The sequence below is a fragment of the Protomyctophum bolini genome (genome assembly GCF_963924005.1).
Source record: "Protomyctophum bolini genome assembly, chromosome: 3".
In the NCBI taxonomy this organism is placed as follows: domain Eukaryota; kingdom Metazoa; phylum Chordata; class Actinopteri; order Myctophiformes; family Myctophidae; genus Protomyctophum; species Protomyctophum bolini.
The window spans coordinates 31,951,048-31,968,284 of NC_137864.1; the positions used below are offsets into that span (position 1 = coordinate 31,951,048).

Consider the following 17,237-nt stretch of genomic DNA (forward strand, 5'->3'; position numbering starts at 1 on the left):
CTCAACACATATAAAAGAGAGCCTAGCAGTGCATCACTTGTTAGATGAGGAGGAGCTGCCTGCTAGCGCTACAGGTCTGTGAATAGTAAAGGCTATTAAGGTAGGGTAAGTGATATGTTTTGAGTTAAAACTAAAGTTGTTTTGTTAAAAAGTTAAATAACTAAATCCTAATACTGGTCCATACTCCATAGCCCTAATGCCGTTGCTACCGTTGCATTTAGAGCTTGCATTAGAACACAGGAAGTCGAGAGTACCAGTCAGCATTTGCAACTTAGTTATGGACCAAAGTTATTCTGATAGTAATGATTGCTAGAGTGTTTGTTCAGGGGTCTCACGGTCTCTCCAGCTCTTTAATGAACAGAAAATACATTTTCAGGTAGGTTATAAAATATTTGCCAATCAGGAGAGAGTAGCCATTTATCAGCTTCTGCTCATTTATTTTGTCATCACTTACAGTTCCACTTGTGTGATCTGTATCCTGCATGCATTTTCTATCCTGATTGGATAAAATTGGTATCCCAACCTAAAAATGCATGATTTTGTAATCTGTAAAAAGCTGAGATAAATATTTTATGACACGGCAATGATAATATCACACTCTTATCTTCACTTTTTCTTTTACTTTTTGTGGTGATTCAAGGTCAGCGCTATGGTCATGTCACATAGGAAAGGTTGGGTCCCATATTGGAGCCTGCTTGTGCTGGTGACATTTTGTGTTAAGATCTTCACTGCTGAATGCAAGAGTCAAGGCAAAGGTATGCACAGCACACACAGAGGCGACCGTCACCTTTATTAGTGTTACTATTGATGATGCGTTTTTGACACATGTTTGTTAATTCATTGATTCACTTCTTTCTTTTTCCAACTGTCCACAGATTCTGAGGAGCCCAAAGACCTGATGAGACTCATTATTTTAGGAAAGACCGGGTCTGGAAAGAGTGCATCTGGAAACACCATCCTGGCGAAGAATGTCTTCAAAGAGTCTGAGTCACCTGAGTCTGAGACAAAGTATTGTCAGAAGGAGCAGGGGGTAATTGGTGGAAGGAAAATCCAGGTTGTCGACACACCGGGCCTCTATGACACCAACGTGACGAAAGAGGAGCTAAAAAAAAGAATCGAGAAGTGTGTCGAGCTGTCTGTTCCAGGACCCCACGCATTCCTACTGGTCATCCGGTTGAAGGTGAGGTTCACTGAGGAGGAGAAGAATGCCATCAAATGGATCCGAGAGAACTTTGGCTCTGAGGCCTCCATGTACACCATAGTTCTGTTCACACATGCAGACGAGCTGCAAGACATGTCAGTGGAGGACTATCTGAGACAGAGTAGAGCTCTAAACGGACTGATTGACTCTTGTGGGGGGAGGTACCATTCACTCATCAATAACCCAGATAAAGTAAAGTCTCATAGCCAGGTCAAAGAACTTCTTGAGATGATAGATCTAATGGTGGAAAGAAATGGAGGGAAACACTACACCAGTGACATGTACAAGAAAGCACAGCAGAAGATCGAGGAAGAGAGGGAGAGGAAGGAAGAGGAGGAAAAGAGAAAGAAAAAAGAAGAGGAAGAAAGAATCAGATGGGAAGAGGCACTAAAGACTAAGTGTGGAAATGGCATTTTTGCTCTACTGATGCTATATGGTTCAGGCTACCCTTTCATATTAAAGATTATAGGTACTATTCTGGGAATCTCTCAAGGTCAAGAATGTCTTCAATTGTTTGACGTTTACACCTTCTGGAAGCCATATGGATAAACTGAGGGTTAAATTCTTGCAGTAACGTGAATGTATCATGATGGTTTCGGTCCTTTGGGGTTATTTTAGTGACATGAATGAATGACATTGTCTGACTAAATCATCTGCAAAGTGACGTGGTCAAGCTCAGGGGAACCGTAGCTCAAGCCAGGAGTCCCAGGGCCGTTGGGCAATCCGCCCCTGGACATTTACAATGACAGCTGGAGGGCTGATATACAGTTATTTCGTTTTAGCTTTTGTCCTAACCCTGGGTTAGTTATGGGCTTGTATCTGGAGGTATGATTTAGTTATCTCAATAATTTGTTTTAGGAAAATCTGTTGGTGATAACATTGTATTTATTTCAACATATCCATGTTTTTTGCGGGTTCATTTGCAGCTATAAACTTTAAAGATTTTTGAAAATATGTTTATGAGTACCATTTTGTATGTTGTGTTGTCCGTGTATAAACTTGGTTACGGGAACATTTTGGGGCATAGCTTTGAATAAAGTACTATAAATATAAGATTGTGTATATTCATTCAGCGCTATGGTCATGTCACACAGAAAAGGTTGGGTCCCATATAGGAGCCTGCTTGTGCTGGTGACATTTTGTGTTCAGATCTTTACTTCTGAATCTAAGAGTTAAGGCAAAGGTATGCACAGCACACACAGAGGCTACACAGCCCTTTATTATCGTGGTGAGGTGTTTGTACTTTACTTGAATAAAAGTATTTTCCAATACTTTTACTTCTACTCCACTACATCTCAGAGGCACATATAGTAGCCTACTTTTACTCCACTACATTTATTTGAAAACTTTTTAGTAGGCCTATACTAGTTACTGATTATTATTACAAAACATACATTAACTACTTCAGCCCTATATTTAGGCCATTTGAAAATAGTCAATCTACAAGCTCACAATGCGTCACATCACAATGCATTGTGAGCTTGTAGATCTGCTATTTTCAAAGTATTTGTATACATTTAAAATTTTAAATGCCACATTCTGCATAGTGAGTGCTTTCTACTTTTGGTACTTTAAGTACATTTTGATGCCAATACATTTTGAATTCCAGACTTTTTTTTTACTTGTAACAGAGTAATTCTACATTGCAGTATTGATACTTTTACTTAAGTAAAACAATTGAGTACTTTTTCCACCACTGCTTTTGGGTTAACAGTTTGTTAATTCATTCATATTAATGATTATAGGTTTTGCGCTGGGAATCTCTCAAGCTCAAGAATGTCTTGATTTGTTTAACTTGGGGCTGATACAGTTCTTTATTTTAATTGTATTCTTCCTAACCCTTAACTGGGTTAATTATGGTATGATTAGTATGATTTAGTTATCTCAATAATTTGTTTTGGGGAAATTTGGTGGTGATTTGATTTGATTTGAACATATTCATGTTTTTTGCGGGTTAATTAATAGTGTACATTTGCAGCTATAAACTTTTACAATTTTGTGAAACTATGTTCATGAATAGCATTGTTATTAGTTTATGGTGTATGATTTTTGGTGTGTGTTGTCTGTGTATAAACTTGGTTAAGGGTACATTTGGGGGCATATCTTTGAATAAAGTATAAATATAACATTGTGTATTCATTTGAGCACAAATTTTTATTTCCTACAGATATTGTTTATTTGTTTGTTGAAATCAGTTGTGTCTCATCATATCTACACTCATTCTCCATTTAACAGGACTAGAAATAAATAAACAAATGTTTTATAGTTACTATATTATTGATGATAACAAAGAATACTCATTTATGTGTGTATTTGTATTTTACTTAAATCTGTATATTATTTGGTTAGATTCTTGATTAGGATTAAACATTATGCTGATCTTGTTCTTGAGTGGGTCTTGCATGGCCCCATGCAGGTCTCCAGTCTTGCCTCCCTCAGCCTCGGTATGGCCTGCAGGGTCTTGGTCCTCAGTCTAGGTATGGCCTGGGTCATGGTCCTCAGCCTCGGTATGGCCTGGGTCTTGGTCCTCAGTCTAGGTATGGCCTGGGTCTTGGTCCTCAGTCTAGGTATGGCCTGGGTCTCGGTCCTCAGTCTAGGTATGGCCTGGGTCTTGGTCCTCAGTCTAGGTATGGCCTGGGTCTTGGTCCTCAGTCTCGGTATGGCCTGCAGGGTCTTGCTTGTGGTGGTATTTTTTTACAGGAGGGGTATTCCACAAAGGGAGGATGCATGCAGTCTAGAGGTGTGGTCCCTTCCTCCCCTTAGTGAAATGTCATTATGGTGATAGTTGCAGAATTCAGCAAATTCCATCCAAAATTACCTGCATGTGTACTCTTCTGAAGAATCCTAAGGGTTATCATGAGGCTGTATGATGAAGAGTGTAGACTCAGAGACTTGAGAATATGCATTGTGTTGTTGACACTCACTCTGGGATGTGTACTCTAAAATGAAAACTGGAGACAATACAAGGAAATAGGAAGCCCCTTCTCAATAGGCACAGCTTCCAGACATTTCCCATGCAGAGAACGTATGTGAGGGTACAGAGCCAAAGAGCTTGTCTAAGTTCAGTTCACATTTTTTTGAGCTGGGATTCGGACAACTGTGGTCATCTTGGAGTCGCAGAGAAGGAGCTCAAATAATGGCTGAAGGTAAGACAATATAGTACATGCAGGACTATATATAGTAAGAATGAGTCTGTGTCCATTTATACAATTATTTTCTGATTCTTTCTTTCTGTAGGCTACTCTTTACCCCTTTGTTCTGAAACTGCAAACAATGGGAGCTTATATAACAGAGAATTTACATTATGTTTTACACCTATAAACCTGTGATGTGACAATAAAGTTCTGAATTTATGTGAATAAATAGCCAGTGTCTGTGATTCACAGAGGGAAATTTGAGAAGAATATATTTTAAATGTTCACAGTAATCTACATTAGCTGTGACCCACCGCTCATTTGTATTATTTTGTATCACATGCAGCTATACCTCTAAGAGAGAAAAAACAGAGAACTCTTCCACGGTCGGACGGGTGTGGTCATGGCTACGATGGTACGTTCATTCATTTAATTTCCTCCATCCACATACATAGCCTTATATGGCTTGGAGTCAGTTTCAAATTATAAATCACTACCAGGCAGCTAAAATTATTTTGCCTCTGCTTGTGCAGGTCTGGATTTGTCCGGAGGGCTGCGGATAGTCCTGGTGGGCAAGACAGGCTCAGGGAAGAGTGCGACAGGGAACACTATCCTGGGAAGAATGGCCTTCAAGGAGGACCCCAGCCCTGTGTCCGTGACCAAGAACTGTGAGACACAGAGTGGAGAAGTGGACGGGACCGTGGTGCAGGTGATCGACACACCGGGCCTTTTCGATACGGTCGTTACCGAGGAAGAGGTAAAGACAAAGATAGAGGAGTGTGTTAAGATGTCCATCCCGGGTCCTCACGCCTTCCTGCTGGTGATCAGGCTAGGGGTAAGGTTCACTGAGGAGGAGCGGAATGCTGTCAAGTGGATCCAGGAAAACTTTGGAGATGACGCCTCCATGTACACCATCATGCTCTTCACGTGTAAAGACCAGGGCAAGGCTGACAACGCCTTGAAGGAGTGCAAGGAACTGCGGAGGCTCTCCATCACGTTTGGCCGGCGGTACCATGCCTTCAACAACAATGACAGGAGCGACCTCGCTCAGGTGAAAGACCTCATCACCATGATTAAGGAAATGGTACAGGACAACGGTGGGAAGCACTATACCAACGAGATGTATGAGAAAGCTCAGCGGAGGCTGCGAGAGGAGGAGGAGCGGAGGACACAGGAGGAAGAGAAGAAGAAAGAGGAGGAAAGGAAAGTCTGGGATGCTGAGAGGGAGCAGCAGGAAAAAGAGAGGGAAAAGAAGAAGAGGGGTAAAAGCAAGAACATACGTGTGGCGTCAGTGGCCGGGGTTGTACTAGTGTTAGCCGGGGTAGTAATAGCGGTGGGAGCAAACACACCAGTAGCCCTGGCTCTAGGAGCTCCTACACTCCTGCTGGGAGTTGTTTGTGGTGTAACTGCTCTCTGCATGTGGAAAAGGCTTTGTTGCAAGACCATGTCCCAGTGGAACCATGCAAATAATGGACATGTTAATGCTTGTTGATTAATGTAGAGTACAGAACCTTCAGCAGTATTAGTGATATCCAAATTATTATAAGGAATTTAAGGAATAAGGAATAAGCATTTTGCGAGCGTGCGTGTCTGCGCATATGTTGGATTGGGTTGTGTTGGTGTGTGCTGAGTTCAGCATGTTTTGATGCTGTGTCAAACTATTTTAATCCAGCATACTATTTAGTTTATTTTTCATAGATTTCTCAAGAACTGCTTTTAACATGGCAGAACTCACATCTTCAGTGGTTTTGGTAGCCTAATTGAAATTAGATTGTGTCATTACACAACAAACATATTTCTAATAAACTGTGATTGTTATGAATTGGTGGTCTTGTGTCATACGTCTCTCATGAGCTAATTCTGTAAATATTTCTGCTTCATTCAGTGTTTCAGAATGATTATTCATGTCATGTCCAAGGTATTTGTTCCAAAGGGTTTTATAAAAGAGTGACAGTGATTTGTTGTCCTAGTGTGCTATTATTATCATTACAGCTCATTTCCTTTAAGGAAATGGGAGACAATGGCAGACAGCTGCCATGAGATCACATTTGAATGAACAGCATTTAAGCCGAGAACAGCCACTATTATTCAAATGTAATTTCTACAAGAAACGTATTTATTTACTAATGAATTCTTACACAACTTATAAGAATTAATTAATTAACTTTTCAGGAAGTGGAGAAAAAGAACCATTTGGTTCTAATGGTGGCAGGTACTTTACCACTGTGCCACCGGAGCGTCCATTTCACTTTAATTTGAAAGATTTTCTAAAATAGCAGATCTACAAGCTGACAATGCCTCACATTCGACGAGTTGTGAGTTTGTAGATTGGCTTTCACTACTTTGCATGACACTCTTGTTCCAAGAAAGTATGGCATTCATCTGTGAAAAAAGAATCACACAAAAAGCTGAAATATGGAGATACAAGGTTCTGCCCGACAGCAACAATATGCTAAACGCAAATGTTCCACTATTTAACCTTTCATGTTTACTAATGACTTGATATCGCTATTTAATTGTATTTGTGCACCGTAATCTCCATATATGGAGATCTAAGGGTGGCAGCGGGGGAAGTTTCTTGAATGTACAGGGTAAATAACTTTGGGGCAGGCTCGCCTAGAGTTTAAATTTGACCGGTATTCAGATAAAACAGTGGTTCTCAACCTGTGGGCCAGGGATCACTGGTACTGCAAATCTCTATCCATGTTTCGAATTGTAACAGCTGAAATCAATAACATATATCAGTATTCAGAACCTGCAGGCCACATTAAGTGAAGGTAGGGGGCGCATGTGGCCATGTTGCCCATCATGCCATGTATGATGTAGAGTTTGTAGACGGAAGAGAGAATTGTTTGGGAGAAGCGTGTCATTAACCAGGGTTTGTTTTATTGTATTATTTATCAATGTTATGAGTTCTTTGTCAACATTTAAGGTGTATATGTTATTTTGTTATTTCATTGATAAATTAGTTTCATTGATCCGATTTGTTTTTGTTACAGTTTGATGTTTGTTGTTCATATGGGTTTCCTGTCATTCCATTCCCTTCAATTCTCATCATGCAGCCAGTGAGGTAAATCCATGTGTTACATTTTATTTCCATGTTCATTATGCTTATGTGCTTAAGTTTTGTTCTTGTTCTGATCGTTTATTCTTTGTGTTTATCAGTTTTGATGTATTGAGTGTGAGAGCTTAATAAAACCATCAGTAAAAGAGAAACAACTAAATCGTTCTTGGAGGGAGTGACAATACAGTCTCACAGAAATTTGCAAAAATAACCGATCTACAAGCTCACAACACGTTGCATGTCCTTGTAAATCTGTCTGTGTGGTTTGACCATTGAAAAGTATTAACAAAAACATTGGATCCTTTGGAACGCAGGATCTTTTTCCACCCTATACAATACACAACAAAGATATTAGAGAAGGATACAGAGAGAATCAGAGGAAGATGCACGTGCTTGTACATTTGGATACACTCAAAGGATTTACTGTAGGCTATACAGTACATTAGGCAAAATGATTGGAGGCCTACCTGGAGGTTGTAGGAAGTTTTCTTGGAGCATTTGCAACTCACGTAATAATAAACAAGAGAAAGTAAAGGGAAGAGTACAGTGGTCTCTCCATCTCTTTAGTAAACAGAAAATCAATTTTACAGTATAACTTGTTGTGGAAATTGTTGTAAACTCTAAATACTGGACCCTTGTCTGGTTTGACAGACGGGTACGGCGACAGCGGTGGCGGGCCCGGGAGAACAATAACGCGACACAAGACAGTATCACCCTAAAGGTTCACAAAGTTTATTACACAAACGGGAACATATATAGTGTTGGATCATAATGACGTGACCACAAGATATCAGACATAATAACCGCTAACTGCAGCAAGGCTGACCTTGATGTCTGAGATGTCTCTCGTAGCCTAACTATACAGATCAGTCAGTACACAATACATATCAAGTACATTGTGTCTCACTTTCAAGTACACAGCCATGGGCGATCATGATTATAACAGAAATGAACAGATTTGGTAAGAAGTTGTTTGGCTTTGCTCTGCTTTGCTCTTTGTCATGCCAGCTATTCTTATAGGCCACTCGTGTGGTCAGTTTATGCACATGGCCCAGGCTTCCGAATGACTATAAAATTATGAAGTGGTAAGCAACAAAGCCATCCCAACCCTGGGTAAATACAAGAGAGAAATGGGCATATCTTTTGTAATATAAGTTTATATAAAAGGATATTGTGTAAGTACAGAAATGATCATGTTGTTGCTCACTCAGCTTGAGTAATGAATTATACATAAAGTAAAGTATGTTATAAGTTTCATGGTAATGTGACATTACTTAGGTTGGTGCTGTGGTTAAGCATATAGTTAATGTGACATGTGACCTTATCTGGTGCTACAGTCAGGCTTATGTCACTTTAAAAAAAGCATTTTGTAGTTAGAAAAAGTTGAAAGACCAAACAGTCACCTTAGATCATACATGAATTTGAATGAAAAATTAAAAATGCTGTTAAATGAATCTTATTTCACTCATTGGAATAACATCTTCAATATCACTGATATCTCCTGTGTCAGGGCTCAGGGGGGGGGGGGGGGGGTTTCTGCCTCTATTGATAGTAGGCTACAGTGGAGTGAGACAGGAAACAGGGAGAGTGTCGAGAGTGACATGGATTCTGTCCTCAGAAATCGAACTCGGGACGCTGTCAACGTTGTCAAGCATCGAAGTCCATATATAGTCTCCATAGGCACTGGCACCACTCGGCCATCAGTGCCGCACGATGATGAAAGTCGGTCAGGGCTGTTGGTCATCTTTTGGTTTCATCCACCTGCTGAGATATTTGGAAACCCCTCCAGTTACAGCCATGACTGCTGATCCCACTCTAGCTGTAATTGCTAGCTCCTCTGCCAAAAGGACAACACCACCCACAAGAGGGCAGGTTATGGTTGACACTGCTGCCGCCGCCACAAACAGACCAGACCCCACACTCTCCATTGTGTGTCCCCACTTCTTCCATCCCTCCGCCGTTTTCATCTTTCTCTGTACGTCTTGGTATACATCGCTGGTGTAATGACTTCCATTCCATTCCATGATCTCATCTATCTTTTCAAACAGCTTATTGACTTGAGTACGATTATCTTCACGTGTGTTGTCGAACAACACGTACCCCCCACGGGTGCTACTGATGAGATCCATGAGTTCGGGACTTTTCTGTAAGTGGGTTACAACTGAACCTTTGAGCCTGTCAGCCCATGTGAAAATTATCAGAATATACTTGGATGCTTCCTCCCCAAAGTTGTCCTGGATCCATTTGACGGCCTTCCTCTCCTCCTGTGTGAACCTCACATTCAGGCTGATGACCAGCAGGAACACATGGGGTCCAGGCATGGACAGATGGATACAGCTTTCTATTTCACTTTTCCATTGTGCAGCTGTCATCACAGTGTCAAAGATCCCTGGTGTGTCGATGATGCTGACAGTTCTTCTGTCAACATGGCTGATTTCTTTGGAGCAGCGGATTGTCACAGAAGACAGGGATATGTCCTCTGTAGCAAACACTTTTTTGCCCAGGATTGTGTTTCCTGTCGCACTTTTCCCTGCCCCGGTCTTCCCCACCAGCACAATCCTTGTGTCAGAGGGGGAGTCTGTCAGAAAAACAAACAAAAAAAACAATATAAAACACACATTTTAATAAGAGTTCAAGCAAGAGTATAGTAAGCAAGAGTAAGAAAACCTCCATTATAAGTAGGGGGGTAACAATAAATATACTTTTCTTCAGGCTGAATTAACTTACCTCCAAAACATTTAGCTTCCATTAAATAACTTGGATGGATGGAGTTTTCAAACACGGAATCCGATGCAGATTTCAAAGAAATACTGGTCTCGTGGTCTGGTCTCTCTCTCTCTCTCTTTCTCTCTCCATCAGATTCTGTGTTGCAGGGAAATTAAACAACAAGCTTTAGTGTTTCCAGGAAAATGAAACCTAAACTCCATTATGTTGGCTGTGTGTAACTATTCCATCTAGTGGAGGATTATGCTATGTGCAACAATCCTGCAGCCTGTAATTTAACTCTAGCACCATGCCACACCATCCAGGTGGCCAGTTATGTCCTAGCCTGGCTAATAAGCCAGACACGAAATAATTGCCTGCCGGCGGATTAAACGACAGTGTGATTAGTCTGGTTTATTAGCCAGGCTACAGTTGTCTGGGTGCCCACTCATCCAGGTGCCCAGTTGTCCGGGTGCCCAGTTGCCCACTCATCCAGGTGCCCAGTTGTCCAGGTGCCCACTTGTTCAGGGTGCCCACTTCAGTCAGCCTATTTGGGTGCGGTACGGTACCGTACTGTACTGTACATTGTAGTTTGGTAGAAGGCGGACGGATAAACGGCCATGTGCTTGTGTACCCCGGGCCCCTTTCCATTAGGGTAGAAGGGTATCAATATCGCATTGCGTGGATTTGCATTTCAAAGGCAGAAGTAAGCCTCACATAGCAATTAAGACTTCTGCAGTGCATACAGCAAGACTTCTGCAGTGCATACAACACGACTTCTGCAGTGCATACAGCAAGACTTCTGCAGTGCATACAGCAAGACTTCTGCAGTGCATACAGGAATATTAAGTAGCCGTACTATAGTAGGGCTACTTAATATTTTTACTGTATGCACTGTAGTCTCCAGAATGAACCACATGTTCAGTAACATAACATTTTACTATTACAGCAACTTAAGTAGGCTACTATACCCCAATTGTCAAAAAGCTATGTGATATTCCTAATGGTACAATACTTGATAGTCTTGTTTGTGACTATAATTTCTGTGTGTTCATGAACATACAGTATGGTGGTCTGCATACAGTTTAGCCCAGTATTGTCTTTTCTTTTTTTACACAGGGTAGTAGCTGAGACTGAGAAAAGGTTCTCATTTCCAGCAACGCCCCCTACTAGACAGACACACATATTAAAACCTGGGAGCATTCCATAAATGGCCTTTTCACATAGTTTTGTCTCACACAGACAGAGCAACGAACACATCTCAACCTTATCAGTCCGATAAGGTATAAACGAGTGAGGAGCTTATATGGGACATACTGTATCTTAAAAGTAACCAACCATATAACACTAAATGCACATGACACAACAGACACCTATGGTTTTGTGATGTCCTTGTATAAGGAAAAAGTCTTGGTTACCTACCCAGGGCACTTTTCTTTGTTTTAAAAGTTTTTTTTTAAAGAAGAAAGAAGAAACTTTTAGAAGCAATGCTGTTGTGCAGATATACTTTTATTCCACCATGGGTGGTAATCAGATCTTCCTTGGGCTACACCAACTGGGAGTGTGCGAGCAAATTGATTTGTGGCTTCTTGTGCAAAACAGGCCACTCCCGGAAACAAAAAAACAGCCTTATGGTGGCCCTATAAAAAAAGATTTGAAAAAATGTGGCGTGGAACAAAATCATGTTCATATAGATTGGGCTTAATTCACTTTGCAGTTTCTATGTCATGGCTAGAGCAGATATGGAAACGTAGGCAGGCTTTAGACCAGATATGTCAACTTAACAGTACGTGTAAATAGTATGCAGGCTTTCCACAGTTACAGTTACAGTTCATATACAACTCAAGATACTAATTCACATAGGCTACCTATACATTTCAGTTTATGAGCAATGTATGATCAATTTACTGTGTTTTCCTCTTCTTCCTCTCTGCTGCAATTCATTATCGTTCTTTGTCATTGTTTATAATTATTTTGAGTACTTGCTACCAGTGACATCATCGGCAGGCAGGTTTGGTCATTTAAAAAAAGATTCCACACTTTTTAATATTACTTTTTGGTTCAGTGGTTATTTTGTAAGAACAATGGTTTCTTTTCAGCATATTAATAATATAATAATATTCCAGGAAGAGCAATTAAGGCTGTAGTCTATACTGGAACCGATCAATGATTTCATTGGTAGGCAAGTTTCAGAACTGTCAGAGTGACAGAAATGGATCTTATAATTAACTAGAAAAAGTGCCCCTCAGGGCACAGATATCCACCAGGGCAGGTCAGGTTGTGGCCTCCTGGTGGCGCTATAATAGGCTTAATGTGAAAAGTGGCCCATTTGTTCTTATGCCTTTGATGGCAATTGGATGATTTGAGGCATTTTGTTCCAAAAATGTTCCAAAAATCCACCTGTCCACGCTATAACAGGCCAATGTGAAAAGGGTGGGATATATTCCTCAGCGTGGTAGGAAAGTGCATGAAAGATTTCACGTAAATTGCACGCTGCGTTCCTGATTTGAGGCTTTTTGTTCAAAACTGGCAATTAAATCCTGCAAACTTTGAAGGCCAATGTTAGCCAATAAGAATGGAATATGAAATATCGGACAGATCTGTGAACATGTGACTATCACTATAGAGATAGTGTGTAACGATTTGCGAGATTTTTGGACAGAATCTGTTTTTCAAAAGTTGGCACCCTGGTGGCGCTATAACAGGCCGTTCTGGAAAATTTGAGGCATAGGTTCATCATTGCCATCAAGGGAGTGCGTGTGCAAAATTTGGCATCGACCGGGTTAACGGTGCCGGAGATTAGCTGTACACAGACGGACGGACGGATCCTCACACACGGACGGACTCACACAAACACACGGACGTAGTGCAAAACATACTTTCTCCCCATGCCTTCGGCCTGGTGGAGGCAATGAGCATTACGGAGTAGGCAATCATTTGAAGATAAGGCTGAATGTATACCAGTGTTGACGAGTGTGATAGATGCCACATATCCCCAGCTAACTTAACACACATGTTTTGGTCATGTTCTCGATTAGCACAATACTGGACTGCCATATTTAGATCCTTATCAGAAATCTTCACTCCCCCCTAAATCAGACCATTGGCTGAAAGATGCCATGTTATTCTTGAACCTCGAGAAAATTAAATACGATCTACGTTGTTCTCCAGGAGGATTTACCTCCTCCTGGGCTCTCAAGAATCTGTCAAGTCTTCCGAACACCCCATAGGCCATAGGGCATCAGTTATTTATTTTATTTAAAAAAAATAAAAAAGAATAAACCTATACGTTGAAAGGAGAATTGATTGATTGATTGATTGATTGATTGATTGAAATATGTATTAACAGTTTGCAGAATTACAGTACATTTCAAGCACAAACTCAATAGAGCGCCGCAGTCCCCGCCCCCTTTCAGAAAAGCGAGTGGCCCAGGAAGTGGAAGCCCCATGCATTCTCCCATCGGCACTTTTAATATAATTTATTTAAAGACGGTTACGCCGCGGACAAAGCCAATTCGGATCGTGACGAATCATGACAATGAACACAATATTTTGGGACGATCAAATCATTAGAAAGAAGAAAAGAAAGTCAGGAGACAACACTATTTGTTTTATTTTTCGTCTTGGCCCAAAATATTGTGTTCATTGACATGATTCGTCACGATCCGAAATGGCTTTGTCCGCGGCGTAACCGTCTTTAAATAAATTATATTAAAAGTGCCGATGGGAGAATGCATGGGGCTTCCACTTCCTGGGCCACTCGCTTTTCTGAAAGGGGGCGGGACTGCGGCGCTCTATACAAAGACTGTTAACTGTGAGTGGACGACCCAATTAAGCATTACACTTGTTTACAAGAGGGTCCACCTTCATTCATCGAAACATTTAGAGACGTACAAATAGGCACTTCTATATACCGGTAGTCAAAGAACAGAACAGGAATTCATCATAAAGGAGGTAAAAAGGGAAAAGAAACATATACAGTGAGGGGAAAAAAGGGTGGGTGGTGGGGGTGAATCAGATTTGACGGGGGCCAGTTTCGAATTGCAGCCGTCCGTAGGTGCCCTTTGAGAGCGGATTTGCATGTCTTAATGACTGTTGAATTTAGTCCATTGTTTGTGCCGAATCTGGGTTGTACATGGTTGTTGCACTCCCTCTGGAGGTGGAGGGGTCAAAGTTCCAAGTGGGAGGGTGGGGGGTTGTTTTGTCTTGTCTTGTCTTGTTTTGTTTCAGTTTTGTAACCATCCGCATCAACAACTCTGTTCATGTGGTAGCAAGAATCTATGTAATTGTATACAGGGTACAAAAATAGAAATAGAAGCATAACATATGTACTGCATTTTCCCCTGTCTATACCCCTCTTCTATGTTGAATAAAAAACTTAAAATTGAAGATAAGGCTGAAAATGGGTGAAGTGCTCCTTTAAGGGCTCCAGCGGTTTCTGACCAATCCAGTAAAAAGCCATATCAATATTCCAGTGACAACACCTGTTAATGCACCATCATAACCAACCCAATTATTGATCCAGCCAATTATTAATCCTGTAACCACAGCAACAAGGAGCTCCAGTCTGTCACTGATAACACGCTGCCTGTCCTCTTTTCTCCACTGGTATCTGTAGCGATCTCTCTCTTCCACGTCATTGGAATTGGATCGCACTGTAATGAACAGACACGCACACACACACACACACACACACACACACACACACACACACACACACAAATATAGAACAGTTGACTGTGATTATAGAAAGATCTTTCCAAAAACATTATTAATTCATTCACGCACCGATGGACAAACTGCAACAGTGCCTGTGCATTGACACTGCCCTCACAATTCAATTTGATTATGATTCACCAGGTAACGATTCTATTCTATTCTACAATGTATTGCAATGCATGCACATTTCTACTTTTCTATCAGTCAATACAAGCAGTCAGATATACTGAACAACATGTTTTATTTAGAATTATATTATATATAATATTATATAAAGTATTGTAATTATATTTAGGCTTCCATTATCGATTATATCACATTGCATTGCTGCATGGTCAAATGGCCACCTCACTGATTTGTTCTTACTGGGACAAACAATCTTCTCCTTGACTCACCTAGTGTTGCTTCCTGGAGGAAAGATCCTTTGGTGGCCGTTATCAGGTCTTGATTGTAGGAGGACAAGAGTTGTGTCTGCATGTCTCCTTTTTTTCTTTGTTGCAGTCCCTGAGAGTCTCCATGACTAGGACCTGCAAATGTGAATATTGAAAGGAACTACTGTGTCTGTAATACATGCATTTTAAAACGGTTCTTAAAATTGAATATCATATTGTTTATGTTCCTCAAACGTATTTCTGATGGTTTGAGCCTACTGTAAATCACCACTCTGATATAACCATGAAGTCCATGTCATTTCTTTCTGGCTTCTGATAGTAAAGGAATTTTATCAGATATTTGACCAATCTGCGAATGAAATCGTTACCAAGAGATTTCTTCATAAATGTTTCTATTTTCTAAAGGTGCTTTTTCTGGCTTTATTGATAGGTTGAAAGCAATCTGACAGGAAATGCAGAGAGAGATGGGGGGAAGACACGACACGGCACGCCGTCAGGCTGCCTCAGCAGCCTAGGTGCCCAGACGGTTGAGCTAACCGTCCGGGCTCTAACGGTGTTTAATAATGTGACTTTTAATAATGTATTAAAAATAAATTCAACTCCCAGGGGAAATCTCATAAAAAACTGCTCAAGGTCGGATTAGTCCAGGTGCAAACAAATGAGTGTATGTCCTAAGGAGAAAATAAGTGTGTGTGTGTGTGTGTGTGTGTGTGTGTGTGTGTGTGTGTGTGTGTGAGTACTAAAACGTTTTCTGTAATGGTGGCCACTAACTTGCCTATTTAGGAGTATGCTTGCATGGCACTACCAGTACAACCAAATCAGTTGAGCTGTGCCTGAGGTGTGATGGAGAAAGCCTGTTTGTTCAAAATTGTGTATTTGTGGGTTAGAAAAGATTGGGGAGCGCAAAAAACACCACAAATTTTTGAAAAGTTGAATTTCATGTTGTAGGCCCTTGTATATTTGAATATACAATATAAGACAATATCCTATCTTCTTTAGGATTGGCTTTACCAAACCGTCCAATTCTGCTCACTTTATCACATTTGCTTTCTTATCTTTAAAAATATATTTTGGTCTTTTCCTGACTCCCTCTCCCTGTTATCCTAGCACTCCATATGGTTCAAGAAATAAAAACTCACTTCTATTCATCCTGTAATCAGTGGATTGTTGGTGGTTCGAAGATTGTTCCATCAGGTTTGTACTCAATGATAGACACTGACCTATCTAAAGGGAAATAGACATGTCAAATCATTTTCTCTTTATTTCAGTTAATTTAGGTTAGCATAGTTGATACTAACTGTATCCAAAATAATTGAGCTAAATTGAAATGATTAAAACATGGGGGAGAGTCACAATATTAGTAATCTTTTTAGTTTTTCAATATGGAAAACAATGTCTGTGCCTTGTTAACAATGGTACATTACACTAGGCTACACAGTGAATTTGATTGATGGAAGTTGTAAAAAACTAAAATACTAAACAAAATACTACAACCCGTAAAGGTTACAACCTTAATTGGTTATAGAATATAATAATCTGACTCAACACGGAGTATTGGCCAGTAGGCCAACATACACAGTCAGACACATTCACAATAATAATGTAGTTATGTGTTCAACATAGGTTCTGCTTATCTCGATCACTCCCATCACCTTATCAACTACACAGCCTTGCTAGTCTCACAGCCAATCCACTTAGCAATCACTACAGTATAAACTATGAATAGGCCTACACCAAAGATGATATCATATCACTTACCTGTTTGATTCTGTTTTGTGGCGTAAAACTTCCCAACCTCCTCCCCAACAAACCCCCTTCATCCACATTTGTTTTCTTCTTTAACTTGAACAGAAGGTGTGGTCTCTTAGTGAACTGTACAGTACAAACAATCTGGCTTCTCTTTACATTTGCCCAGTCCTTTTTCTCTTTTGTCTTGTCACACGTCAAGTTAACGTTAATGATTACTAGCCTACCTGCAGACTGCAGTGGCCTACCTGTAGTGTTACTTTCATGTTACCAAGAAA

General features: G+C 40.5%; 3 protein-coding genes and 1 long non-coding RNA gene across 4 annotated transcripts; 2 read left to right on the plus strand and 2 right to left on the minus strand.

The window, feature by feature from the left end:
- LOC308312728 (GTPase IMAP family member 9-like) lies at window positions 1-3,327 on the plus strand. The gene is made up of 3 exons (XM_080759432.1): window positions 1-100; window positions 623-755; window positions 876-3,327. Exons 2-3 carry the CDS (start codon window positions 650-652, stop codon window positions 1,748-1,750), a joined length of 981 nt encoding a protein of 326 aa, XP_080615558.1. The 5' UTR covers window positions 1-100; window positions 623-649; the 3' UTR covers window positions 1,751-3,327.
- A 911-nt stretch (window positions 3,328-4,238) lies between these two features.
- Window positions 4,239-6,400, plus strand: LOC308312731 (GTPase IMAP family member 9-like). The gene is made up of 3 exons (XM_080759435.1): window positions 4,239-4,347; window positions 4,682-4,750; window positions 4,869-6,400. The coding sequence occupies exons 1-3, from the start codon at window positions 4,338-4,340 to the stop codon at window positions 5,825-5,827; spliced, it is 1,038 nt and encodes a 345-aa protein (XP_080615561.1). The 5' UTR covers window positions 4,239-4,337; the 3' UTR covers window positions 5,828-6,400.
- Window positions 6,401-9,126: 2,726 nt separating this feature from the next.
- On the minus strand, window positions 9,127-10,245 carry LOC308313378 (GTPase IMAP family member 9-like; the record flags this gene model as incomplete). The annotated part of the gene is made up of 2 exons (XM_080760477.1): window positions 10,127-10,245; window positions 9,127-9,977 (listed from the first exon to the last, which is right to left on the minus strand). Exons 1-2 carry the CDS (start codon window positions 10,146-10,148, stop codon window positions 9,127-9,129), a joined length of 873 nt encoding a protein of 290 aa, XP_080616603.1. The 5' UTR covers window positions 10,149-10,245.
- A 3,977-nt stretch (window positions 10,246-14,222) lies between these two features.
- On the minus strand, window positions 14,223-17,237 carry LOC308312901. The gene is made up of 4 exons (XR_013963819.1): window positions 16,972-17,237; window positions 16,353-16,437; window positions 15,217-15,348; window positions 14,223-14,757 (listed from the first exon to the last, which is right to left on the minus strand). It is a non-coding gene; the product is annotated as an uncharacterized lncRNA (long non-coding RNA).